The 21,477-nt window shown below is 42.8% G+C and overlaps 1 protein-coding gene and 1 long non-coding RNA gene across 7 annotated transcripts in view; one reads left to right on the forward strand and one right to left on the reverse strand.

The window, feature by feature from the left end:
- Window positions 1–5,586, reverse strand: part of ZCCHC24 (zinc finger CCHC-type containing 24) — a 104,826-nt gene extending 99,240 nt beyond the window's left edge. Inside the window, exon 1 of the mRNA XM_052678086.1 lies at window positions 5,088–5,586. Coding sequence (XP_052534046.1) covers window positions 5,088–5,327 — 240 coding nt within the window. The 5' untranslated portion in view covers window positions 5,328–5,586. The remainder of the gene's footprint in view (window positions 1–5,087) is intronic.
- Window positions 5,587–5,766: 180 nt separating this feature from the next.
- LOC128078145 (uncharacterized) lies at window positions 5,767–20,233 on the forward strand. 6 transcript variants are annotated; one of them, XR_008205325.1, is made up of 4 exons: window positions 5,767–11,479; window positions 14,297–16,281; window positions 16,353–16,990; window positions 18,263–20,233. It is a non-coding gene; the product is annotated as an uncharacterized LOC128078145 (long non-coding RNA). The 6 variants fall into 6 exon arrangements; XR_008205323.1 differs by lacking the exon at window positions 18,263–20,233 and having other exon boundaries at window positions 14,297–14,340; window positions 14,876–16,281; window positions 16,353–17,976; XR_008205326.1 differs by lacking the exon at window positions 18,263–20,233 and having other exon boundaries at window positions 5,767–10,968; window positions 11,218–11,479; window positions 16,353–17,976.
- The last annotated feature ends 1,244 nt before the right edge of the window (window positions 20,234–21,477 follow it).

Genomic DNA, 21,477 nt, shown 5'->3' on the forward strand with positions numbered 1-21,477 from the left:
GTCTGAACAGAGCTGACTGTGACTTTGTGTAGTTGTAGGATATCTGTGAGGTTCAGCCAGCCTGAGTTAGAGAGCAGAAGTTCCCTCAACACAAGAATTGCTGAGCTATTTCATTCCCAATAAAATCGGTAGAAGGATAAAGCCACTGAGGTGTTAGCACTTGCACAGAATGATAAAACCACAGAGTATCCTGAGTTGGAATGGATCCATAAATATCAGGTCCAACTCCTATGGTTTCACTGGAGGTGATAAAAATTACTGAGAAAAATAAAGATAAGCAGACCAATGAAATCATAATCACTAGTATTACAGGATTTTTTTCAAGAGGATTTTACAACAGGCAGTCATGGTAGGGTGTTTAATTATTCTGTAATACAGTCTACTTTTTTCTCTTTTGAATATGTGAAATTCACTGTACTTGAATTGCTTATGTCAGGCTGCTAACGTTTTTAGGATAATGCATTGAAGATTCTAGATCTTATTTGCAGACTTAGCTTTCTGTATGTATGCTTTAAGTATTTAAATAATTCTTTCTCTGTTTACATTTAAAAATAAAGAGCCAAATATCCAAGTTTGCGTAATAGTATCATCTATGACTCCAGATGAGAGGGCTGCTTGAGGCCAGCAGTCAGCCTGCCTTATTGCCTTTCTCCAGGTAAGAGAACCTTGCTGCAGGAACGGTCCTGTGTGGTGTATTTGATGCTTTGTGGTGCTGCCCACTGTCTGACTGTGCTGAGGTCTAATCCTACTTTCACTGGAAGAATAATAAATACGGGAACCAAACTGCTTTTAAGGAATTTATTTTTAACATGCCTTCATGATCTGTACTGCTCCACACTTAAGAAGGCTTAAAGAAGAGGAGATAGCTGTTGTTGTTTAGTCTGCAGCAGAGAAACAAGAGATCCTGGCTGAGCACACTAAGGGCTGTGTGTGACCACAGATATGCTCTGTGGTATGGTGACCAAGGATAGACCAGAAAACAGGAGCAATCACAAGTGTTGCAGAGCTTTCAGTGATTTCTGCTAATCCTTATCTCTGCTGTATTTGCCCTAGGATCTCTGTGGCTACAAGCAGCTTCTCACAAGGTGTATTGTCTCTAGTTTTTTATTCGTAACTGCTCTCAGAGATCTGACAGTTCATTTAATGGGGCAGAGGTCTGATATCATATGGTGATCTCCCATCCTTTCAGTAGCGGACTGAGACTACGGAGAACTTTTTTTTAATCTTACTGTTACCCTTCAAATTAACCCACCTAGGCTAAAGAACAAATTTTACTTTGTGAAGTATCAAAGCAGCGTGGTGTGCCCAGAGGTCTATGGAAAACAGTGAACAGGATGGTCTGATATAAACTGTTTTTTGTTGTTGTTTTTTTTTTTCAGTAGAAATGCAGAAATGCCAGCTTCTTTCCATAAATGTTCCTGTTCTTGCAAGTGGTTTTTTTTTGTTTTGTTTTTTTCTTTCTTTCTTTCTTTTTTTTTCTGTTGGGGGGGGGGGGGACTGAGAGGGAGGGGGTAGAGTGGTCTTTAATGTGTGTGTGTGACAATGACATATTTAACCTTTCTCTTTTCTTCTCTGGGAGGCTGCCTGATAAGCAGCACTGATCCCAGTGCTTCTGTTCCACTCAGGTTTGAGTGTTTTTTGCCATACTAAACATTCCTTCTTTTTTTTTTTTTTTTTTTTTTTTTCCCTTCCAAATTTTCCTTCCTTCCTTTGTGATCTGCACTTTAATGTAACCAAGTGAACTAGCTCATGTTTTCTCATTCCCAATTAGTTCCCCTCCTGACAGTAAGGAATGGGTCTGGAAGTCCCAGAGTCAAAAGCATGAACTACTTCTCAAAAACAGTGATTATTTTCTAATTCAAAACATGCAGTTATTTTTGCTCAAGTACAAAATGCTTAAAGTCTGGAAAGCGGCTGCTACAGAGGTTTCTGGAAGGAATTCCCCTCTTGGAAAGACATTCAAAATATTGTACGTGGGCAAAGAATTCATTAGGACTCAGGCTCCCTCTCATGTAAATATTGGCCAGTGCTAGAATTAGCACTCTGTGTCGGAAGGAACACGTTTCATTATACTATGGTAACTTTGAGTTACTTGTGGCTGGCTCCTCTCGATTGAAGTCAGCACTGATTTAGTAGGAAACCCACTGTGAGAGTAGGAAAATGCCATAGGACCCTATTGTACCATTATTTTGGGTTTCTCAATTACACCACTCAGTGACACAAAGCCACAGTTACCTGGCTGCGTCTCAAATGCCCTAAGTCCCACGCACCCAGCCCCACCACAAAACCTCAGATACGTGGCTCTGACGGATGGTGTTAGAATGAGGGTGGAGTTCAGTTCAGTAACCAATTAAATGCATCTTAATGTTCTAACATGCTTTCTCTTCATATCTGGGACAACAAATGCTGCAGTAAAGTTTTATTTAAAGCAGGTCTGTTTTTCAAAATGGGTCTTACATATGGAACAAAACATTCATTGTCACTTCACTGTTTAAACCTTTATTATTGCTTTTTTTCTGGGTACAATGGGCTTTTATGTACCAAACAGCTGTGTTCATCATGTTTATTTAGAAGGCATCCATTGTAGTGGAAAAAGTCTGGAGGACAAAAATCTTGGTGAAGTGCAAGACTACTCTGTGGGTGCTGGCTTATTTATTTATTTGTTTCTGTCCAGCTCTTTGGTCAGCATGCAGGTCACATACACAGGCACTGCCATGCAGACTTGCAAACCCAATGTAACAGCAGCCTCTTACAAGTGCTGTTTCTCATCCTAAGCAATCTCCTCCAGAAATTTTCTATCGCAAGGCAGCATACAAGACGCCTAACTATTTTGTATCCTATGATCCTACCATTTCTCAATCTGTTGCTATTTTGGCCACTCATTAGGTCACTTTCCAAATATTGTGTACAGCTATGTGTCAATCATTGTCACAGCCCAGCTCCTGGCTAAGCCAATCCAGGACAAAACTGGGAGGAAAAAAATGCCAGCCAAAGCAAGCACTGTGCAGAAAACAGTCAACGATTTAACTGTGGAAGGCTACGTGTCTTCCAAAGATAGCATAAGCCCACTTGATGCACAAGTAGCACACAGCACTGTTGCTCCCCAAAATAGTTCTACACACTCAAAATACTCAGTTTATGCCGACTGGCACCTGCAAATAAACAGATGTTAGAATTTCAAGAACTGAGAGATGACACTGTAGGAAACTCTTGGGTGGCTCCTGCCTAAAAGCAGCCTAACTTGGTTTCTGGAAAGAGCAAAACATCTAGCATATGGACAGAACTTTTCCTATTGAGTAAGATCATCCCTAACACTTTCTAAACCTGTCAATGGAAGCAGCTGTATAAGCAAGCAGCATTAGCTGGGGGAGCTGAAAGCATTCCCACTTCCTTCAGAGCACGCTCGGTGGGTGCTGCTGTGCCCTAGGAGGTGGCCCTGCCCCTTCCCTCGTCCCCAAACATGAGCTGCGTTAATACACAGCTCAGGTCAAGCCTGGAACCAAAGACATGACCTGTGCAAGATCCCTTCCCTCAGAGGGTAATGAGTTGTGGCACAGTGTGGCCCAGGTGGCAGCTCCCTAAAGGAGGGCCAATGGGTGGCACAGGTTTGGCTGCTGCCTGCAGGGTGACCTGGGTAAATTCTGAGGAGCCAGGGAGACAGTGCTCCAAAGGGGAGTGGTAAAGGGGTGTGAGGGGAAAAATGGAGAGAGATGTGAACCGAGAGGAAAAATGGAGAGAGTGTGACAAAAGGATTAACTCCTATCTGTGAAAAGTGCAAGTAGAAACAGGAGAAAGAAGTCAGGAGAAACTTCAGGAAAAATTCTGGAAGCTGTTTTGGGGACTTTGTGCACGTGCCCTTTATCTGCTTTTGTGGGTGATTCTTTGTTTCAGGGTTGTTTTTTCTGCCTTCTTTCTCCCCAGAAGAAGGAGTCAGAATAAGCACAGCATACCCTGAGTGCACCAGCCCCAGGACTGGGCAGTGGACATACAGCTGAACCTGGCTCTTGTGACTACCTGGGGAGCACAAAGCTTTTGGTTCACATGGAGTAGCAAAACCTATCTAGTAACAGGGGGCTGTGGTATGCTCCCTATTCCAGCAAAATCAATGTGCTGCAAAGGATGTGTGTTCCTACATCAAGTATTCTGTGTTATATGCTTGCTAAGGGTGCATCAGGCTGACTGGATTGTGAATTATATGCTCTCAAAAATAGTTTGTTTCAGTTGTCTCAATAGTTGTCTCAGACTGGATGTGTTTGCAAGATTCTTAAGCAAGAAATGATTTCTAATTAAGGATAAAAGAATGCGTATACAGCTTGAGCTCCTCACTCCTAACAGCTGTAATATGGTGACTGGTGGGGAATTTGAGTGGTTTTCATTGAACAACCCCATCATTGATGGATTAGAAATAGGTATTTTGACTGAGAACACTTCTGAAGCCTGTACTGGGAAGACTCAGAAACACCCCTCTCTGGGCAGCGCTCCGGAGGTTGGGCACAGCACTGCAAACCCTCACCCAGTGCAGCCACCACAGAACACCCGAGGCAAGAGCCCTCCCCAAGGCACAGCTCTGCTGTTTGGAGGGTTTTAGCTGCCATGCACCAGTGGAGACCCCCATTGCAGAAGTGCTTGACCCCAACAACTTCCTGTGGCAAGGCGCTCCACAGCGGATTGTCTCTGCCTGCTCCAGAGTTATTTAATTTCCTTCCCTTGGGTCCCTATAGCCCAGTCTTGCCCGACAAAACGCACGCTCAACTTTTTTGCTTTTGTCACGTCCCTTCTTACACTTTCTTAACCTATAAAGATAGATACAAAAGTGATTGACTATTGCCAGAGAGAAGAAAGTGATCTAAATATCACTTTTAAATAGAGGGGGCACGTCTCGCTGTTAGTAGGGACGAGGTGTTTTCCGTGCGCCCGTCCCTCCACCTCCTCCGCACTTCTGGCAGCGGGGCGGTCGGATCCCGGTAACCATTTACCACACTGTCAACACCGGTTAGCGGGACAGCGGCGTGGGGCAGCGTCCCCGCGGTCCCCCGTGGGGCGGAAGGCGGCCGAGGGCTCGGCATCATGGCGGTTGGGGCACTCACCTCGCTGCGCTGGAGCTGGAAGAAGCTGTTGAGATAGCTGGAGCTGAGCGAGGAGCCCAGCTCCGGGGGGCTCTTGGTGTAGCCGAGGTCGGGGTGCTGCGAGGAGGAGGGCTCGGGGCGGAAGGCATCGAAGGCGCTGGCCTGGTGCGTGTCTTGCAGCGAGAGATAGACCCAGTTGAGGAGCTGGGCGGGCTGGTACACGGACGCGGCGCTGGTGTCGATGGCTGACAACAAGCTCATCTTTCCCCCGAGCGGCGGCCGCCTCCGAGCTGCCGCTCCCGCTCCGGCCGCGTCCCCGTCCTCGCGCGGGCCGCCTCCTCCCGCCGCCCAGAGGACGGGCCGGGGGCTCGCCGCTCCTCGCTCGCTGCCCTACGGCCCGCGGAGCCCGCCCAGCCCCAGCGCTCCGCGCCGCACAGGCATCGCTGCCGCCGCCCGCGGGCCGCGCAGGAAACTTTCCGCGCTCTGCTCCGGGCCCCGCTATCTGTCTTTATTCCCACTCCCGCAGGCACGGCCGGGGAGGAGCCGCCGGCGCTCCCATACGCCTCCCGCCCGCCGCGGGGTGCGGGGCCGGGCGGGGCTCTGATCCGGCCGCCTCCGCGCCCGCCCCGGCCCGGTGTCCCCGCACGGGGCGCGCCGGCGGGCGGGCTCGCTCGGCCCGGGGCTTCCTTTTCCTCTTTCCTGCGATAGCTGCCTCGCACGCGGCCGGCCCGGGGCTGCTCGCTCGGGGCCGTTGCGGAGCGGGCGAGCCCCGCTCGGTGCCCCGGCGTCCCGCCCCCGCTCCTCGCTGGGATCCGCGGCGCGAGGTGCCCGCTCGTTCACCCCCTGCCAGAGGCGCAGTTTACAGAAGCTCCCTGGCTGCGAGCGGTGCCAGGCCCTGCTGATGGCCAGGGTTTCCCAAATAAGGCGGCGAGCGTGCCGTGTTCCGCTGGAACCCCGCTAGGCTGCTCTGGCCCCGGGCCGCGCCGAGGTAACGCCGCGGCCTTTTAAGGAGTCGGCAGCACGAGGGGGTGATGGACGATCGCGCTCTTTGGAAGGAGCCTCAGCGGTCTTGTTCCCAGCAGAAGAAGAAGAAGACGAAGAGGGAAAAAAAATCCAACACTTTCATTTCTTAGATAAAACAAAAATCTGACCTTTGAAACTTCAAAGTTGGCATCCAGGTTTGCCATAATGAGTCACACGTCTCTGCTACACTGGAGGAAAAACCACTGTACTGAATGCAGTAGGAAATGCAGGCTGGTGTGTGCACAGCAGGTAACTCATCAGCTGCAAACCTGACAGGTAGATGCACCTTTCTGCTGAAAGCAGAAGTGCAGTCAGCTGCACAGCTGCCCACTTGCTGGAGTGTGAGAGAAGGTGGGGTTTGCAAAGCTGCAAAGCCAGGTCAGGTTTGAAATAACTAGATGCAACTTAAGAGATGCATTAAAGGAGATGCAACTCCTTTAATGGTGCTAATATGTATATTTATTTTAGAAGAGAAAGTTCTTGCAGTGTGGATCCAATCTACTCATTTATGAGCTCTTGGTTCACAGGCACCTCTGGGAGTTTCTGAATGTGTTTGTGTCAGTCCAAGAAGGAACAGGCTGTGCTGGGCGGTGCAGAGGGTCTCAGTTGTCTGTGGCACACATGGTGGGGTCACAGAGCCTGAATCAAACTGCACTCAAATTCAAACGATTGCTTAGGGTATTATTCAAACAAAAAAAGTTTGAACTAGGTTTAAGGACTTAATAAATTATGGATGAGGATTGTACTGTATTTGCTGGTAAATGGAAAAAGAACGAGAAATAAAGCTTGTGTTTGTGGAGCCCGCGTTTCTGGTAGGAGGTGATGGTCATGTCAGGGCAAGGCTCCGGGTTTGCAGTTGTGAACTTCTGTGGGCGTACTAATTCCTTCCTTAATGACACTCTGCATTTTTATCACTTCCTTCTTTTACCTGATAAATTAGTTCCACTGCTCACTCCCGTAGTGTGTGGACAGTGATACAGTGAAGCTCAAGGTTGCTCTGAGCAAGCAGGAAACAGAATGTAGCAGGGTTCCTGTAGTGATGTGGAGTGGCGGAGGTGCTACAAAGTTTCACGAGTGCTTTGGGCATATTTGCAATTCCCCCCGGACAGCAGGCCAGCTGGATTCTGGCTATGTGGGGGGTTGAGCGTGTTGAGAAAGTGCTTTGTTCAGCCAAGCGTCAAGAAAGGGAAAGACTGCAAATGCCTCTGCTGCGAGTGGTTCAATCATGCAGTGCTCGAACTGAGGGATGTGGCTGCCATCCTGGCCTGCTGCTGTAGCCTCTTCTGGAACATAATTTCTATGGAATTCTTTCCCTCTGAATTGGAGATTGCTCGTAGCTCAGCAAACTGCCGCTGCCACATTTGCAGATGTCCAGTGATCATCAAGATGATGACTTTTTTTTTCTTGTAAGTCTCCTCCTTGTTCACCTTTAGAAGTCATAGATTGAAGAGAAGGGGATGAGCACAGTGGTCACTGCAACAGACGTGTTGCAGTTGAGAAAAAAATGCTGTGAAGTTCAGTTTTGTCAGTTGTTCTCTGAAAGGTGTGGGGGAAACTAATCCATGAGACAGCCCAATGGCTGCAAGATGCTTTCAGCTCAGTTCCTACTGATCATGGCAGGCTGGAATGTAAGCAACATCAGCTGCATGGACTGTGCATCAGCTGCATGGTGCTAAAGCAGTAGCTTGTTTATCCTCCTGGTCTTACTTGTGTGTGGTGTTAATGAAGTCAGAAAACAACCAGAACTGTAACATGAAACTTTAAATGGCTTGCATGGCTTATGTGACTTGGTAATAGTCTTGAAAGAGGTCAAAATCAAATGTACAGAGAGAATCCAGCCTGTTTATCCCAGTTCTGTTCCCCAAGCAGCAGGTCACTGTGCAGTTTATTAGTGTCATGTAGCTGCTCACCTCAGCAAGCTGGGCTTCTTGCAGCTGCTCTCTGCCTGAGGAATTTTTGCAATAGGAGGAACAGAATTGTCAACTTCTGGCCAGGAATCACATCATTAATCCAAGCAGTCATGTTCCTGCTTTCAGTGTTCATACCTTTAGAAGGTGACAGCCATTAACTTACACTGTGCTTCATAAGTGTGTTTATGTTAGGATTTATTTGTTTGTTTAATGATATTCTGCTTTGTTGCTTTGTTTTGTTTTGTTTTGTTTTTCCAAAAAAATGCATGCACCCTACTAGAAAATTTCCTAGGTTCTCATCCTTTTTAAAAACATCTTGGCCTGATTTGCTGTCATCTTAGTTTAGCTCCTAACTAGGTGGGGTTCCAAGGAGAAGATGGAAGTAATGTCTAAATGTGGCAATGAGAGTGGAGAGCTTTGAGCCTATCACTGAACCCACAAACACACAGTGCAATGGGCCTCTCAGCTGCAGCACAGCAGGAATATTCTAAGTGAAGTTTTTTCTCTACCACAGAGATTCTTATGAAATAAATTAGCCATGCTATGGAAATAGTACGTAAGCACCCTTCGGATTATGAGAAGGCATTTCAGTTTTACAGTTGTAATAACAGTACATCTTCATGTGATGTTGCTCAGATCTGGATGTCAGACACTTGTGCTTGCTATGTAGGTAGGGCGGTTCTGCTGCCAGAAATGAAGCACAGCATAAACCAAGCATTATAAAAGTTAGTCTAGAAAATGTAACCTAGCGTTATGTACAGAAGTCAAAATGCATGTTTTCTTCCCCTAAGCAGGCGCGATGTAAAAGTGCTCTTCCTTCTAGAGCTTTGACATAGAAAGTTCTGGAAATGAATGAATATGAATTTAAAGCTTATCATCTGCAGCCTTTTAGTAAATACATACCATATGCAATACTGACTTGCTGTGGGTAGTGTGCCAAGCACAGCTCCTAAGGCTGCCTAAAACCACAAAGTGGGTAATTGCTGTAACAGACCCTCACTGAGCACGTGGTTCTGCACCTGGCCAGCTTATGGTTTCAAGTCTTGGGGCCTCCCCACTTGCTCTAGGTTAGCATATCTATGCATTGCTGAATAATTGCATGAATACTGTAGTTAATATGGGTAGTTGTATGAGGAATACTGCTTTCAGTGGTTTGGGGTTTTTTGAAGAAGGAGGTGTTTTTGTTTTGGTTTGGTTTTGCATTGTTCTACAAAGGTCTCTGCTGACTCTTCAGCTGCTGGACAGACTTCTGAAGTGTTCTGTTTATTTCACATCAAGAGACAGGAGGTCTTGTGTCTACTGCTGGTCTAAGAGTTTGGCATCCCTAACCAAAGCAGTAGCTGAGGCGTGGTATCCCTGTACTTAGCCCATCCTATCCCCTTGCTCTCACTTGCTCTGGGAATCCTATGGAGCCGGGAAAGGCAGCAGAGTAGAGGGGAGGGAGGGGACACAGGCGCAGCAGTAGCCCCTGTGCCCTGCCTGAGGGACCTCAGTGGGTACTGGCATCCCCAGCCAGCGAGCAACACATTATTCTGCCAGTGCATATAAATGGTTCTGAGTTTGCCCACTGTGGAAGAACAAGGCTAAAGAAAAGAGAGCAATGGCAGGAAGGAGAAGAAAACAGCTGAGATAAAGGCGAATGAAATCAGCACTAAATAATAAGAGAAGAGGGAGCAAGTGGGGCCTATGAACAGAGTGCTGTAATGGGATTGGAGCTGCAATTTGATTTTTGATAGCAGACCGCCCGTTGTGGAGTAATGTCTGCCTTAGGTCAGCTCGGCTCTGGGAGCAGTGTTTTCTCCATGGCCTATGAGCCTGGTGGCACCACAGTTGTCTCTCAGTCTGTCCCTGCCTCCTGCTTTAATGCTGCACACTCAATGGTTTCTTCTCAGTGCCTTCTTTACATACTCAGCCCTATTGGAAATTTTGCTTTTTCTGTGTTATCCCAGATTTCCAGCAGGTTGGGTAACAGAACAAGGGTTCAGTTTTTTCACTGGAGTGTGTGCATATCCTTCACTGCAACTTCTGTGGCTGAGGTGATTCTAGACTGGGCATTTCTGGTGTTTAGCCCTACCCCCGTTCCAGGAAAGTTTGTTTCCTGGTTACTTTGAGTTGACACAGTATTTATATCAGAATCGGAAAGTCTCCAAGGAGATTTCAGGCACTTCTTTACGTAAAACAAATGAACTGCAGACGTTTGAACACAAGAGATTTTGTTTTCATGTTCCAGAATGTGGTTCTTTGTTTCAAGTAAGGTCTCTCTCTCTTTGCCTTAGTCAGCATACCTCACATACCTGTCAAATTTACTGAGATGTTCTAGAAAATGTCTTACCTACATCGCCTGGCTCTCGGTTGTCTGGTGCTGGCAATATCTGTATACAGCTTTGAGTAGGCAGAAGCTGCTACTCAACACCATCTCATCAAGGGCCCAAAGTCATCAGCTTTTCCATCTGATGGCATATTGGGTCTTGAATTTGTTCTGCTATAGGGTTTCATGAGGACAATTATGTTGCTGCAGGCAGAAATATGACTAAGCTGCTCTTGTATAGAACTTTATGTCCATTTATCAGTTATATGTAAAAATAATTGTATTCTTCATTTCCTCTATGCCATCCTAGGTGAGAAAGATGAAGATATAGTGGAGATTACAGTAAAGAAGTATAGGTAATTAAGTTGTAAGGAAAAACATACTCCACTCTGTTGATGTAAAGTTGGAATATTTTGAGCAAAACTGTTCTTCAGGAAAGTTTTGGATTTGAATTCTGTTTCTGGTTTGTTATTATCATTGTTTCCTTGTGTATTTTTGTTTGTTTGTTTATTTTATTTTGCCTATTAACTTGAAATTTTATTTTTAATCCCTGAATGGATTGAAACACCTCTGCAAAGCTTGAGACAATGCACCTGCTGAGATGAAGCTGGCACCAAGCCACACATACTGACCTGACCCTTTCCCATCCACATTTAGTCAGGTGAGTAACTTTCCCCACATAAAGGGTTGAACAAGCCTCCTAGTGTCTGTCTTACACTCAGCTGTTAATTTGAAGGTGTTAACATGCACCATCTGGTCCTGCAAGGATGGGATTAGTCAAGCGTATCATTACCACTAATAACTTGTTGAATGAAAAGTAAAAATGAAAGCTGAGGAAATCTGCTAGGGTGTAACTGCTCCTAAATTAACTTTCCAGCATTTCTGTCTTATGGAATGTCCTATTTGCCAGGAAACGTGAAGAACCAATGAACAGATGACACACAAAAATGTGTGGGTTTTTTTTTCCTGCTGTCACTGTGGACTGCTCCTTGTTCCCTGTCCCTTGTCTCTGCCAGCCAGCAGGACAGAGCTGGCTGTGCAGCTGCAGAAGTCCTTTTCCAGCCAACATGCCCACATTGTGACCTTTGCCACAGAACCAAAGTCTCTGTGGAGAGAACAATCATCCTTGTTCATGCTTTTGGAGATGCTTCTGTCAAAACCGAATTGCTCAGGTAAGTAAGGATATTGAGAAATTGGGGGAATATTTTGTTATAATCCTAATACTCACCTTAAAGACCGTGACAAAAGGTCTTGTGTGTTTTTACACTGAGAAAATAGAAATGAGAGATTCCTGATTTTCAATCTTTTTGTGATGGCTTTCCTCTATACTTATTGTGTACTCTGTCCCGAGGGAAAACGTCTTTCAGGAAGGTGGCTTTAACTCACAAGCACCGATCACATACTGATAATGTTGAAGTGCTACAGGTTCCTGCCATTGCCAAATTCCAGCTTTCTTAATGGCACAGTTATATATTGCATGGGCAAAAAATGTTTTCCATCCTTCAGCCAAGATTTTAATAAAGAAATGCTTTTGACATCTATAGTCTGCTTTCAGGCAATCGCTGTTGTGTTTTGAATGAAGGAGAAGATGGTGAGTGAGATTTCAGTGGCTGTTAAATAGCCTGTGTTCATTCCTTCCCTTAAAAATAATGTTAGAAATCGGTTTTTATATAGTGTTGAGAAGGAGGGAACTGTTGAGCACAGATTACTTCAAGTATGAAATGCCCATTCTGTTTTATGTAGTCGAGAAGTAGAGGTATCAGCTGTTGTCCCTCATTGACAAGAGTCAGAGGGGCTGCAGAGAAACTTCATGCTCTAGCTAATTTCTGGAGTAATATTCTACATGCTACTCATTTTCCATCCAGCATGAACATGTGCATTCTGACTCTATTTACATGAAAGCACAGCAAAGTGTGGATGACACACCTCCACACTGAGGCCCGGCGCAGGAAGGGGTCTTGTTTTTCAGCCAGATTCTTTCTAGGTCACCAGTGCTTTGAATGAAGATGTCAGGATCCTGCATCTGTTCTCCTATCTTGCCAGATGTCTGAAGGTGAGATAAGAGGCTTCATGCAGCGAAGGAAAAAAATTTATCTGTATTGTGGTTTTTTGTGAGTCAGCTAAAAAAAAATAAATAAATCAGGTTTCCTTTGGCAAACTGAATGAAATGAAGAGGTTTCACTTGGCTGGGATTTACCTATATTTAGTAAAGAATTCAACAATATACTAGAAAGAATATCCTCTGTTTAACTTCTTTTAAACCTTTTCTTTTGCTGATCTGAAAATATGAGTGTGCTGCAAATATTGCCAAAATTATGATTGTCTTCAAAATCTTCTGAGAAGAACTGACAGTGGCAGCTAATATCTCCAGTAGAATGTTGTGGTTTGGCTTTGATTTGTGGTTAGCTGTGGCTGGAGTGGCAGCTGGAGGTACAATTTGCAGAAGTACTTCCAAAATCATGATTCATTTCCAGTTGTAGTTGGACAGATTGAACTGGGGTCAGGCTTGGTTTGATTCCCTCTTCTAAAATACCTGTATCTTGTACTGTTTCTGCATTTCAAAAGTTCTCTTGTTCTCTCCGCTGTCATAGTTATGCTATTGTAATTCTTTCATAAAGAATGGCTCTAGAAGGCCAATAAATAAATAATTCATGGTATACCCCCTAAATGTCTGCTTTCTGGATAGCTTGAAGGCTGTATGTTAGCAGGAGGCTTGGGTTACTCTGGGACATTTTTTAACTGACAGTCACACTTTTAAAATGAATAATTGTGTTTGATCATAATAGCAGCCAGTCAGCAAGGACTCATAAATTCCACTGAGTTACCAGAGATATAGTTTAGTCTCCTTGGAATCCATAATGCATTTTTAATCGGACTATTATGGTCTACGGTACCTGCATATTCCATTGAAAGTTTGAAAAACTTTCTATTATAATTCAATAGAAACCTAAAGAGTCATATATCCTTCTTGGGTTTCTTGAGCTTATTTTCTTGGCTTGTGGTAACTCCCAGAGAATGGAGAAAGGGCTTTACTTTTTTGACCTGCTTCTTCAGTCGTTTGTTTTCCCTCACTGAACTTTCCTTTAACAGTAATAAACTCTTTGTTCCCTCTCTTGCTCTGTAACAATTTGAATGCTTGTTGTTTTGAAAGCCTTTTGGGGGGAGTAACACTCCAACCAACACTGGGTGGGTTAACGCATAAGGTTATGTCTGCTCGAGAAAGTACTGTGAATATTTCTAAAGGAAGGTCAGTAGGTCTGATATCCACACTACTCATTTCAGGGATTTCTTTTCAACAGGATGAATCTAGTTTAGCTAGTTGGACTGAATGCCCTGTAGTAGTCAGAACACATTTCAGGGCATGAGAGATTAGGGCATGTTGTGTGTGCTCTGACATATGAACAAAAACAAGGGAGAACAGTCACAAGATTTACAATGGAAATGTTAAAAAATTGTTTAAAAAATGTTGTGTAGGTGCACCTACCTGGGAGCACTGCATGCCCTAAACTGTTTCTGTGGCTAGCTGTGTAGAGAAGATACAGTATATCTGTATTTCCTCTGAGATGGTCTTAGGACTGACAGCAAATTCCTTTCATTCCCCTCCCACTTATTCAGGATGGATTTCAGCAGTGTTCTCTTGCAGCTTTTTTTTTTTTTTTTTTTTTTTAATACACTTTTGGCTGTGGAATTTGAAAGAACGCTAAAAACTCAGCATTACTGTTAATAAGAGTTTCAGAATCGCAAGCTGTCCCTCCTGTGCTTTTGCAGGACATGGAATATTGCATGAATCCTTGCTGCACTGGCATTTCAGCAGCTTTTCTGTGTACAGCTTGTCTTTGCTCATACTTCTCTGCTTCCTCCATTTTGTAGTTTATTTATCCCTTCTGCAAGGCCCAAAAGGATCTATACTATGAATAATGGCCCAACTTGGTCCTGATAATCACTTATTTGCTTGGAATGGAATGAAAGCTATTCATTATTTGACACAGGACACTGAACAGCCATCAGGTCAGGATGTTGTCAGTGATGTGGGGTAAGTTACACCTAACAAGGGCAGAAGAAAATGATCCTATATTATTCTCTTCAGGTTCTAAAAATAATGTTTTTCTTTAGCAACTCTCAGCTGAACAGTACTCCAGAATTAGTAACTATTTTATCAATATATAAGGGTGAGCGCAGCCACCAGAAAAGTGTTATAAAACCAGCTGGGTAGGTACATAAGCTGAACAACTTGACCGTGGGTAACAGTGGCCCCATGGCAGGCAGAGCCAGCCAAGGCAGTGACCTAGAATTTTGTACTCGAGCTACTAAACCACATAGAAACAATTTGATGAGTGTCCTTTCACAATGGAGATGCTGGAAATACATTCTCTCCCTTGAAAAAAATGTTCTACATTTGGGATGCAGAGTTCTACACTGCCTTTTCCACTGAAACAAGAACAGTATATATTACAAAAATAAAATAAAATAAAATAAATCTGAGAAAGCTGTCCAGTTCTGATTTTTATGTTTTTGTTCCATTGAGTTTTGACTAAAATCTGGACACATGAAGAATATTTCTCCTTCAGGTCACCGAACTGCGGATCTCTGAGCTGGTTCCTTCCCCTTTTTCTGGGCTGCTGAAGATGGTGGTGCTCCCTGGGCTGTAAGGATGACATCTTCTGAACCATTCCCTTTATCCTGTTTTGCAACACAAGTTTAAGGGGGACAGTTTCCTCTGTTTATTGCAATTGAAGAGTGGCTGTGTTTAGAATGAAGGGCAGTACTGGGGATGTGTGAAAGCCTTTATTTGCGTTCTTCTTTTCTTTTTACACTCTTCAGGCAGTGTTGCCAAGTTGCACCTCTCTTAAGTGTGAGAAAGAACAGCACTGCAAAGCAGTGACTTTAAAGAGCCTGGCTGCATTTTGGCACCTGGTCACTGGAGATGGAATGTGTTTAAAACCTTAAGCTCCCTCCAGCTGTCTGTGGTATACTTGTGGAAAACAACAATAATGCTTTTCCTGTTCTTCCTAGAGCCAAATATGTCTGTTACAGTCAAGTAACAGAGCAGTGTAATCTAGTACTGATATCCCTTCAAGCTAAACAGGGCACCATGGGAAGGGAAAGGAAACCAAAATGTTGGGCTGTGGCTCAGCTTTGCTTGGCCACGCATGTGCTTGTGGCTTCCCAGCGCCTGCCCAGGCCCCGCTGCTCCAAGGATAAGACAGTGATTTATGACAAGCTTTGTACTTTAAACAATTTTTCATTTAAAGTTCTGCTCTTACTATCCAACTTATCCTCTTACAGCGATGAAGGTACAGGCTACACATGAGGGGAGTATTGTTATTTCTGCGGGATATTATTTAAAATAAAATTTCTTAAAAAGTAAAAAAAGAAAATCACCCTAGCTTGTGGTGAGAGCTCTGTTTGCAAACCATTTTCCTACATTTTACGTGGAATACCTCCAGCTCCCTCTTTTGCATTGGTTGTCTGTGACACGTTCCCAGAACTAATAAGCCCCTCTTTTTTCCAACAAGATGAAGGCTCTGGGCCTGCTATAATTGCTCCCAACATCCTGACTCTACCTGGAATGCTTCCATCTCCTGGAACAAGCCCAGTGTCTGCTCTGCAAACCGCAGTGTCCATAGTTTTGGTTGTTAAAAATACTAAAGATATACTTTCTTAAATGTACCTGTATGAGAGTTCAAGTGTTGACAGTTCCTACTAGCATATGAAGCACATTTATTTGATTTTGACTTTACGCTTGATGCCCGTTAACATTTTAATTTAAAGATTTTATTTTACAAAGTTGATAAATCTTTTATTTAATGACCTTAATCTTTGTGTCCTTTGCATAACAACATTTTAGGTATTTATACTGCATTTCAGTACAAGACACCACAGAATGTACTTTTCATCTTAATTCCTCCTTGTTTCTCTACTTCTCTTTGGATGAGTGTTGCTTTGTGTATTTGCTTGCCCTGACAGATTTTGTGTAAGTATTTCCAGGTTTGTATTTTCAAGTGATTTTTACTATTTGTTTCCTTTTTTTTTTTTTTTTTTTAGGACAATGGCAACTTTGAAATCCCAGGCAAAAAATGCTATGTGGCTGAGAGACTGGTATTAACTTTATAGGAGAGCAAAACTCCCAGCTCTTTCAACAAGCAGAAGTGTGAGAAAAGTGGATGTGTATGTTACAGCAGGTATGAGATCTGCTGCCCACAGGACACGGAGTGGGGCTGAGGCAGGCTTGATGTGGTCTTGTGATGCTGAAGGCAGCTGCTGGTTTCAGTGAATAAGAATGGCTCTGGGCACTTTGTCTCTTGATTTCTTTCTCATGAAAGTAGCAGGTAGCTCTGAGAGCATGGTGTCTGGTTCCCACTAGTTGCAGTCTGGATGTGAACCAGTGACCCGGCTCACAAGTTCAGAGCTGTTAACCCCATGCAACTTCTTTTACATTTTAAAATGGTACAGACCAAAAGCAAAAGAAGAACACAAAGCTGAGTAAGTCATCGCTTATATACTGTGCCACTGGAGCATTGGATTTGTTTACTTTTCGTATTTGCTCTTTTGCATTTAGCTGCTGCTGTGTTGCCATCACCTTCTTGATCAGTGCAGGGACATCCTGGCCTGCCCAGCACAGCCACTGGGGTAGGGGTGTCTCAGACATGGTGTGAAGCTCTCTGCCAGGCTGGCCTTGCAGGGTGCGTGGTATTTTCCTGTCAGCTAGATGTAATTGTTTGCATGGAGACTTTGCTGAGAAGCCTTGGGAGGGGGAGAACAGAACTGAAATGCACTTTTCATCAACTCTGCACATTCATATACATCTGTGTACTCAGAAAAATACCCGAAGGTTTATGCCGCCAACAAAAACAGCTGTATATAATGAACAGCCAGTCCTTCCTGTATGCTACTCCAATATATTGCTCCCATATGACCTACAGCATAAAAAATATTTGTAGAAAGGACTTGGCAAATAATTTTCAGAAGTTAATACATCTGAAAAAAGGTATGACAAAATTTAACAAAACAAAAATTGAAATTAATTACTGGATTTTACTTGAGGAATTCTCTCCTTCAGAAGTTTAATTTCAGTACTGTTCTATTTTCCAATCTTATATAAACGTATCAATAGTATAATTCATAAATGGAGATTTGATTATTCTGCTATTCATTTTTATCATCTGTGGAAGAGTGGATTTCATTTTTATGTTATTTCTACTGTAGAAGGAATGTATATGTATGTCTCTGGCTACATGCGTATGCTCACAGCTAGTTATTTTCCTTATTTACATTTATGAGAGAACTCTCCACAATGCCTTTTGAAAAGCACTCAAATTCTACTGTTGCCTATTTTGTTAACTTATTTATGTATTGAAATAGTCCAAGGAGGGAGCAGATTTTCTTTAGAGAAACCATACTTCTTTAAACAGTTGGCACTTTCTATCTCAGTGTTGCACTGTGCTGCCCTTAATAACTTCTTAATAGTTTCCCACTAAAATGCTTATGATTATTATAAACGAATGATTTATTATAGACTGCAATTATTTGCTATCATCAAGTATTGCATGCAGTGCATCTTGTATTTGACTGAAGCTATGTACTGTGACACAAGCTTTCTCCAAGTACACGTATCTGTCTGACTTTTTTTACAACACAAGTAAGGATTGCATTAGAAAGGAGATTCAGAGGTGGGGTGGGGGGGAGAGGGGAAGGAAGGAAATGGTAAAAGGTGGTCTGGACTATTTTTAAAAAATGGATTAATTAAAAACTAACAAACAAATATAATTTGCCAGAGTGATGCTTCAAGGAGCAATTTACAAGTACAAAATTCAAAGTAATTGTTAAACTTTAATATTCATTGTCAGAACAGATTTTTTAAATTATTAATTCTTTTCTCTACAAACTTGCAAAATAGTTTTGTCTGATTTGAAGCAGCATATTTAGGAATAACTGTATTTTACCTTCTGTTTCAGTTACCTTCTGCTCCTGACTTAAGGATGAAGTGAGAATCACTCAACTTTTCCCACTATTACTGAGTTATTGTAATTAGTCATTGGCAGTTTCTTTGTCCTCATCCATTGGGATGGTGCCTCCCACTCCCTTGCTTTGGCCAATGGTTACTTAAGGCTCAGTGACTGTTTCTTGCTCTACGTGTGCAGTCAGTTAATATCCTGAAACGATCTTGATGATCTGTCAGCAGTTTGTGCAGCTATTCCTTCTGAGCTTTCACTCAACATAAAGCATGATCTCAGTATAGTGGCCTGTGATGAGATTTTCGTTAAATTTTATTTCCAGTAATTTAGGATTAGGTTAGATTCTGTGAAAGATGATGTACAAATTAGACCAAAAAAACAGTTTCTAATTTTTGACAGGAAAAGACTACTTCACCACTGACAATTTTGTTTCATATTATTTTCACTTGACTGTATCGTCCAGTATCTGACACATCACGTTAGACCTTGAGATTTAGCTCATATTAGCTCCACTTTGAGAATTTGTCCAAAGCTCCCTGTATTTATTCTTAATCTCTAGGGTTGCACTAGGAAATTCATCATTCATCTTTCGTTCCTGACCTATTATTATTATTATCTGTGTATCTTGTTTTACCATTTTGCAAACAGTCTTTGGCTAAATCTCCTAGTCACATCCTTCAGTGCTAAGATAACCTGAGATTTTAGCTACAGATTTCAAGCATTGCTATGCGATTGCATAGCTGTTGAGATGAAGGGGGATTAGTATAGTTTAGCCTTGATTGTATAGGTCATTGAAAATCATGTATTGGTAGAGTAACAAGCTATAAGAATTCATCCTTTGGTCAAGTCACAATGCAGCTTATATAGACAACAACTCAGCAGTATTTTTTTCCATTAGTAAACCACTGACCTTAGGCTCCCTCCATGGTACCACTCTTCTCAAGTGTGGTAATGTAATTCTGTTTGGTACACAGCACCTATGCATCCTGTGACTTTATCAAATGAATGCATAAGCATTTTGACTTGGCATTCTTGGCCACTCAGTTTTCTAAAAGTATCAGTAGCTTTATCTGCAATGGCAAATAGACAGTGAATATCTGTACTTAAATAGTTGGACCAAAAAAACTGCATCTATTTCTGTAAATCCCTAAAGTGAACTGTGAAATAGTTGCTACTATTGTGTAATCCTCTTGTAATCACCTGTAGTGCTTGCTGAAGAAATGCAAATTTTCCAAACTTTATAAGCAAAATCAAAACCAGGCTGAGTGCAGTTCAATAGTTGTGATGTAGAGACCTGAATTCTGGAGTCAATGCTGTGTACTGATGCATGATTTCTCCCAAACTGCTACATGAAATATATCTGATTGCATCTCTGCAGGATGTTTTAACTACTGTATGTCAGTAAAACTTGTTGTTTGGAATGTATCAATAGCAACTGTAATTTTGTTCATTTGTCAGCAATAGTCAGGATTTAGGAACATTATCTCCTTCAGATTTGGATAACAAATCCATAGTGAGAGGGCATTTTTACCTATCTCAGAAACTTGTTATATCTAGATTTATTACTGTCTGCAAAGAAATGTGAGATCTTGCAGGAGCACCCTCTAGAAATCTGAACTTTCTGAAAACATTTTGGCTATTTTTCCACTTTTGAATCAGTGCCCAAACTTTTCCCCCTCTTTTGAGATCCTGTTTTCATTGCTGCACCTGCCAATCTCTTTGTTTTCCCTCAAAATAATGTGATAAACTAAGAAATCTTAAAGCTTTCAGTTGCTGAAGTATCTTCTTAGACATGAAACTTTGCAATGCCTGTTACTGCTTGGGTTAAGAAGGGGGGCATTGTTGCTTAGAGAGCTCCCATAAATACTGTGTTGAAGCATCTCATAAAGAAAAAATGCATACTGGGAAATAATCAACAGTGATTCATTGATTCCTCACTGCACTCTGAACTGCCTGTTTTCAGCTTCTAAATGAATCAATATACAGTAAAGTGTCAATCACGAAGAATGGCTACTGGTATGCAGCAGCACATCTTGTGGTGAAGACAAAGGATGGAAGTTGCACTGAGCTGTGTTCCGGTTACTCATTGAGCCACAGACTCACTCCATGATCTTAGGAAGGCCACCTTGCTTCTTTGGCTCATCAATTCCTTTGTCCACCTTTTCTAGCTAAGATTTGTGACCGTGTTATCAGGGACTGTCTTTAGTCTTCTGACCTTTTGTCCTGTCAGGCCCAACCAAATAGTCCACTGTAGATCCCTCTTATTGTGTTCATTGCTGCTGTCCTCTACAGGAGTTTCTAAGATCAGAATTAATACATCACGTAGTTTAGTGTTGATGGGATGTATGTGGTCACCAGTCTCCTTCTTACTATTTACCTTTTTTAGCTATTTAAGTCTCTTGCATTCCGCTTTCGAGGAAAAGGAAGTTGATTTATAATCTAAATTTTCCTCCTGCATTGAGGCTAAATACAGCCTCAAACTAATTAGTTCAGATGTTTGGGTAGCTTATGCCTAACCCTTCCATTGAGAACATCCCATTAAGAAATCAATTTCATATGCATGAAAGTCATATGCAAAATGCTGTTGTGCATCACTAGGTATATGTTGGTAGCAGTCCAATTGGACAGGACTGGGGTGAAATGGATCAGCATTGTGGCACTGCTTCAGGTTAGAGTTGTGGGTGAGCTCTAGCTATGCCATGTGGCTTTTGTAGTATCTGCTGTAAATAAACAAGAAGAGTAGATTTGTAGGTGGTATTAGACATCAGTTTTCCTGTAACTGGAATCCTGGAAATGTTTACAACAGTGATGCAAACACTTATGTTGAAGAATAGCCAGCTTAACTGGAGAGTCTTCTCATCTGCAGTACATGCAGCAGATATTTCCCAGCTGGATCATGGTTTGGAAAAAACTGTGACATGAAAATAGGGTAGTGTGTTCACTTTCACCGTTATGTTGGTTGCAATATAGAGGAGCAGGAAGGAAAAGCAAATTGCTTGCTGGAGTTATCAGGCTGATTAATTCCTTGGCTTGACAAATTTAGCTAAAGTATTTTTGCTGGGTTTGAAAAGCTACAGTGTGTGGAGAATAAGTGAAAGGTCCTTGCAAAGAAGTAAACAAACAAAAAGCCACAGCTGATCAGTTCTTGGTCACATTTCAAACAGTCAAAAACACAGAATATAGGTTTGTATCAGACCTGGGCGGTGCCTGGGTTT

The sequence above is a fragment of the Tympanuchus pallidicinctus genome, unplaced genomic scaffold, assembly GCF_026119805.1.
Source record: "Tympanuchus pallidicinctus isolate F22 unplaced genomic scaffold, pur_lepc_1.0 scaffold16, whole genome shotgun sequence".
In the NCBI taxonomy this organism is placed as follows: domain Eukaryota; kingdom Metazoa; phylum Chordata; class Aves; order Galliformes; family Phasianidae; genus Tympanuchus; species Tympanuchus pallidicinctus.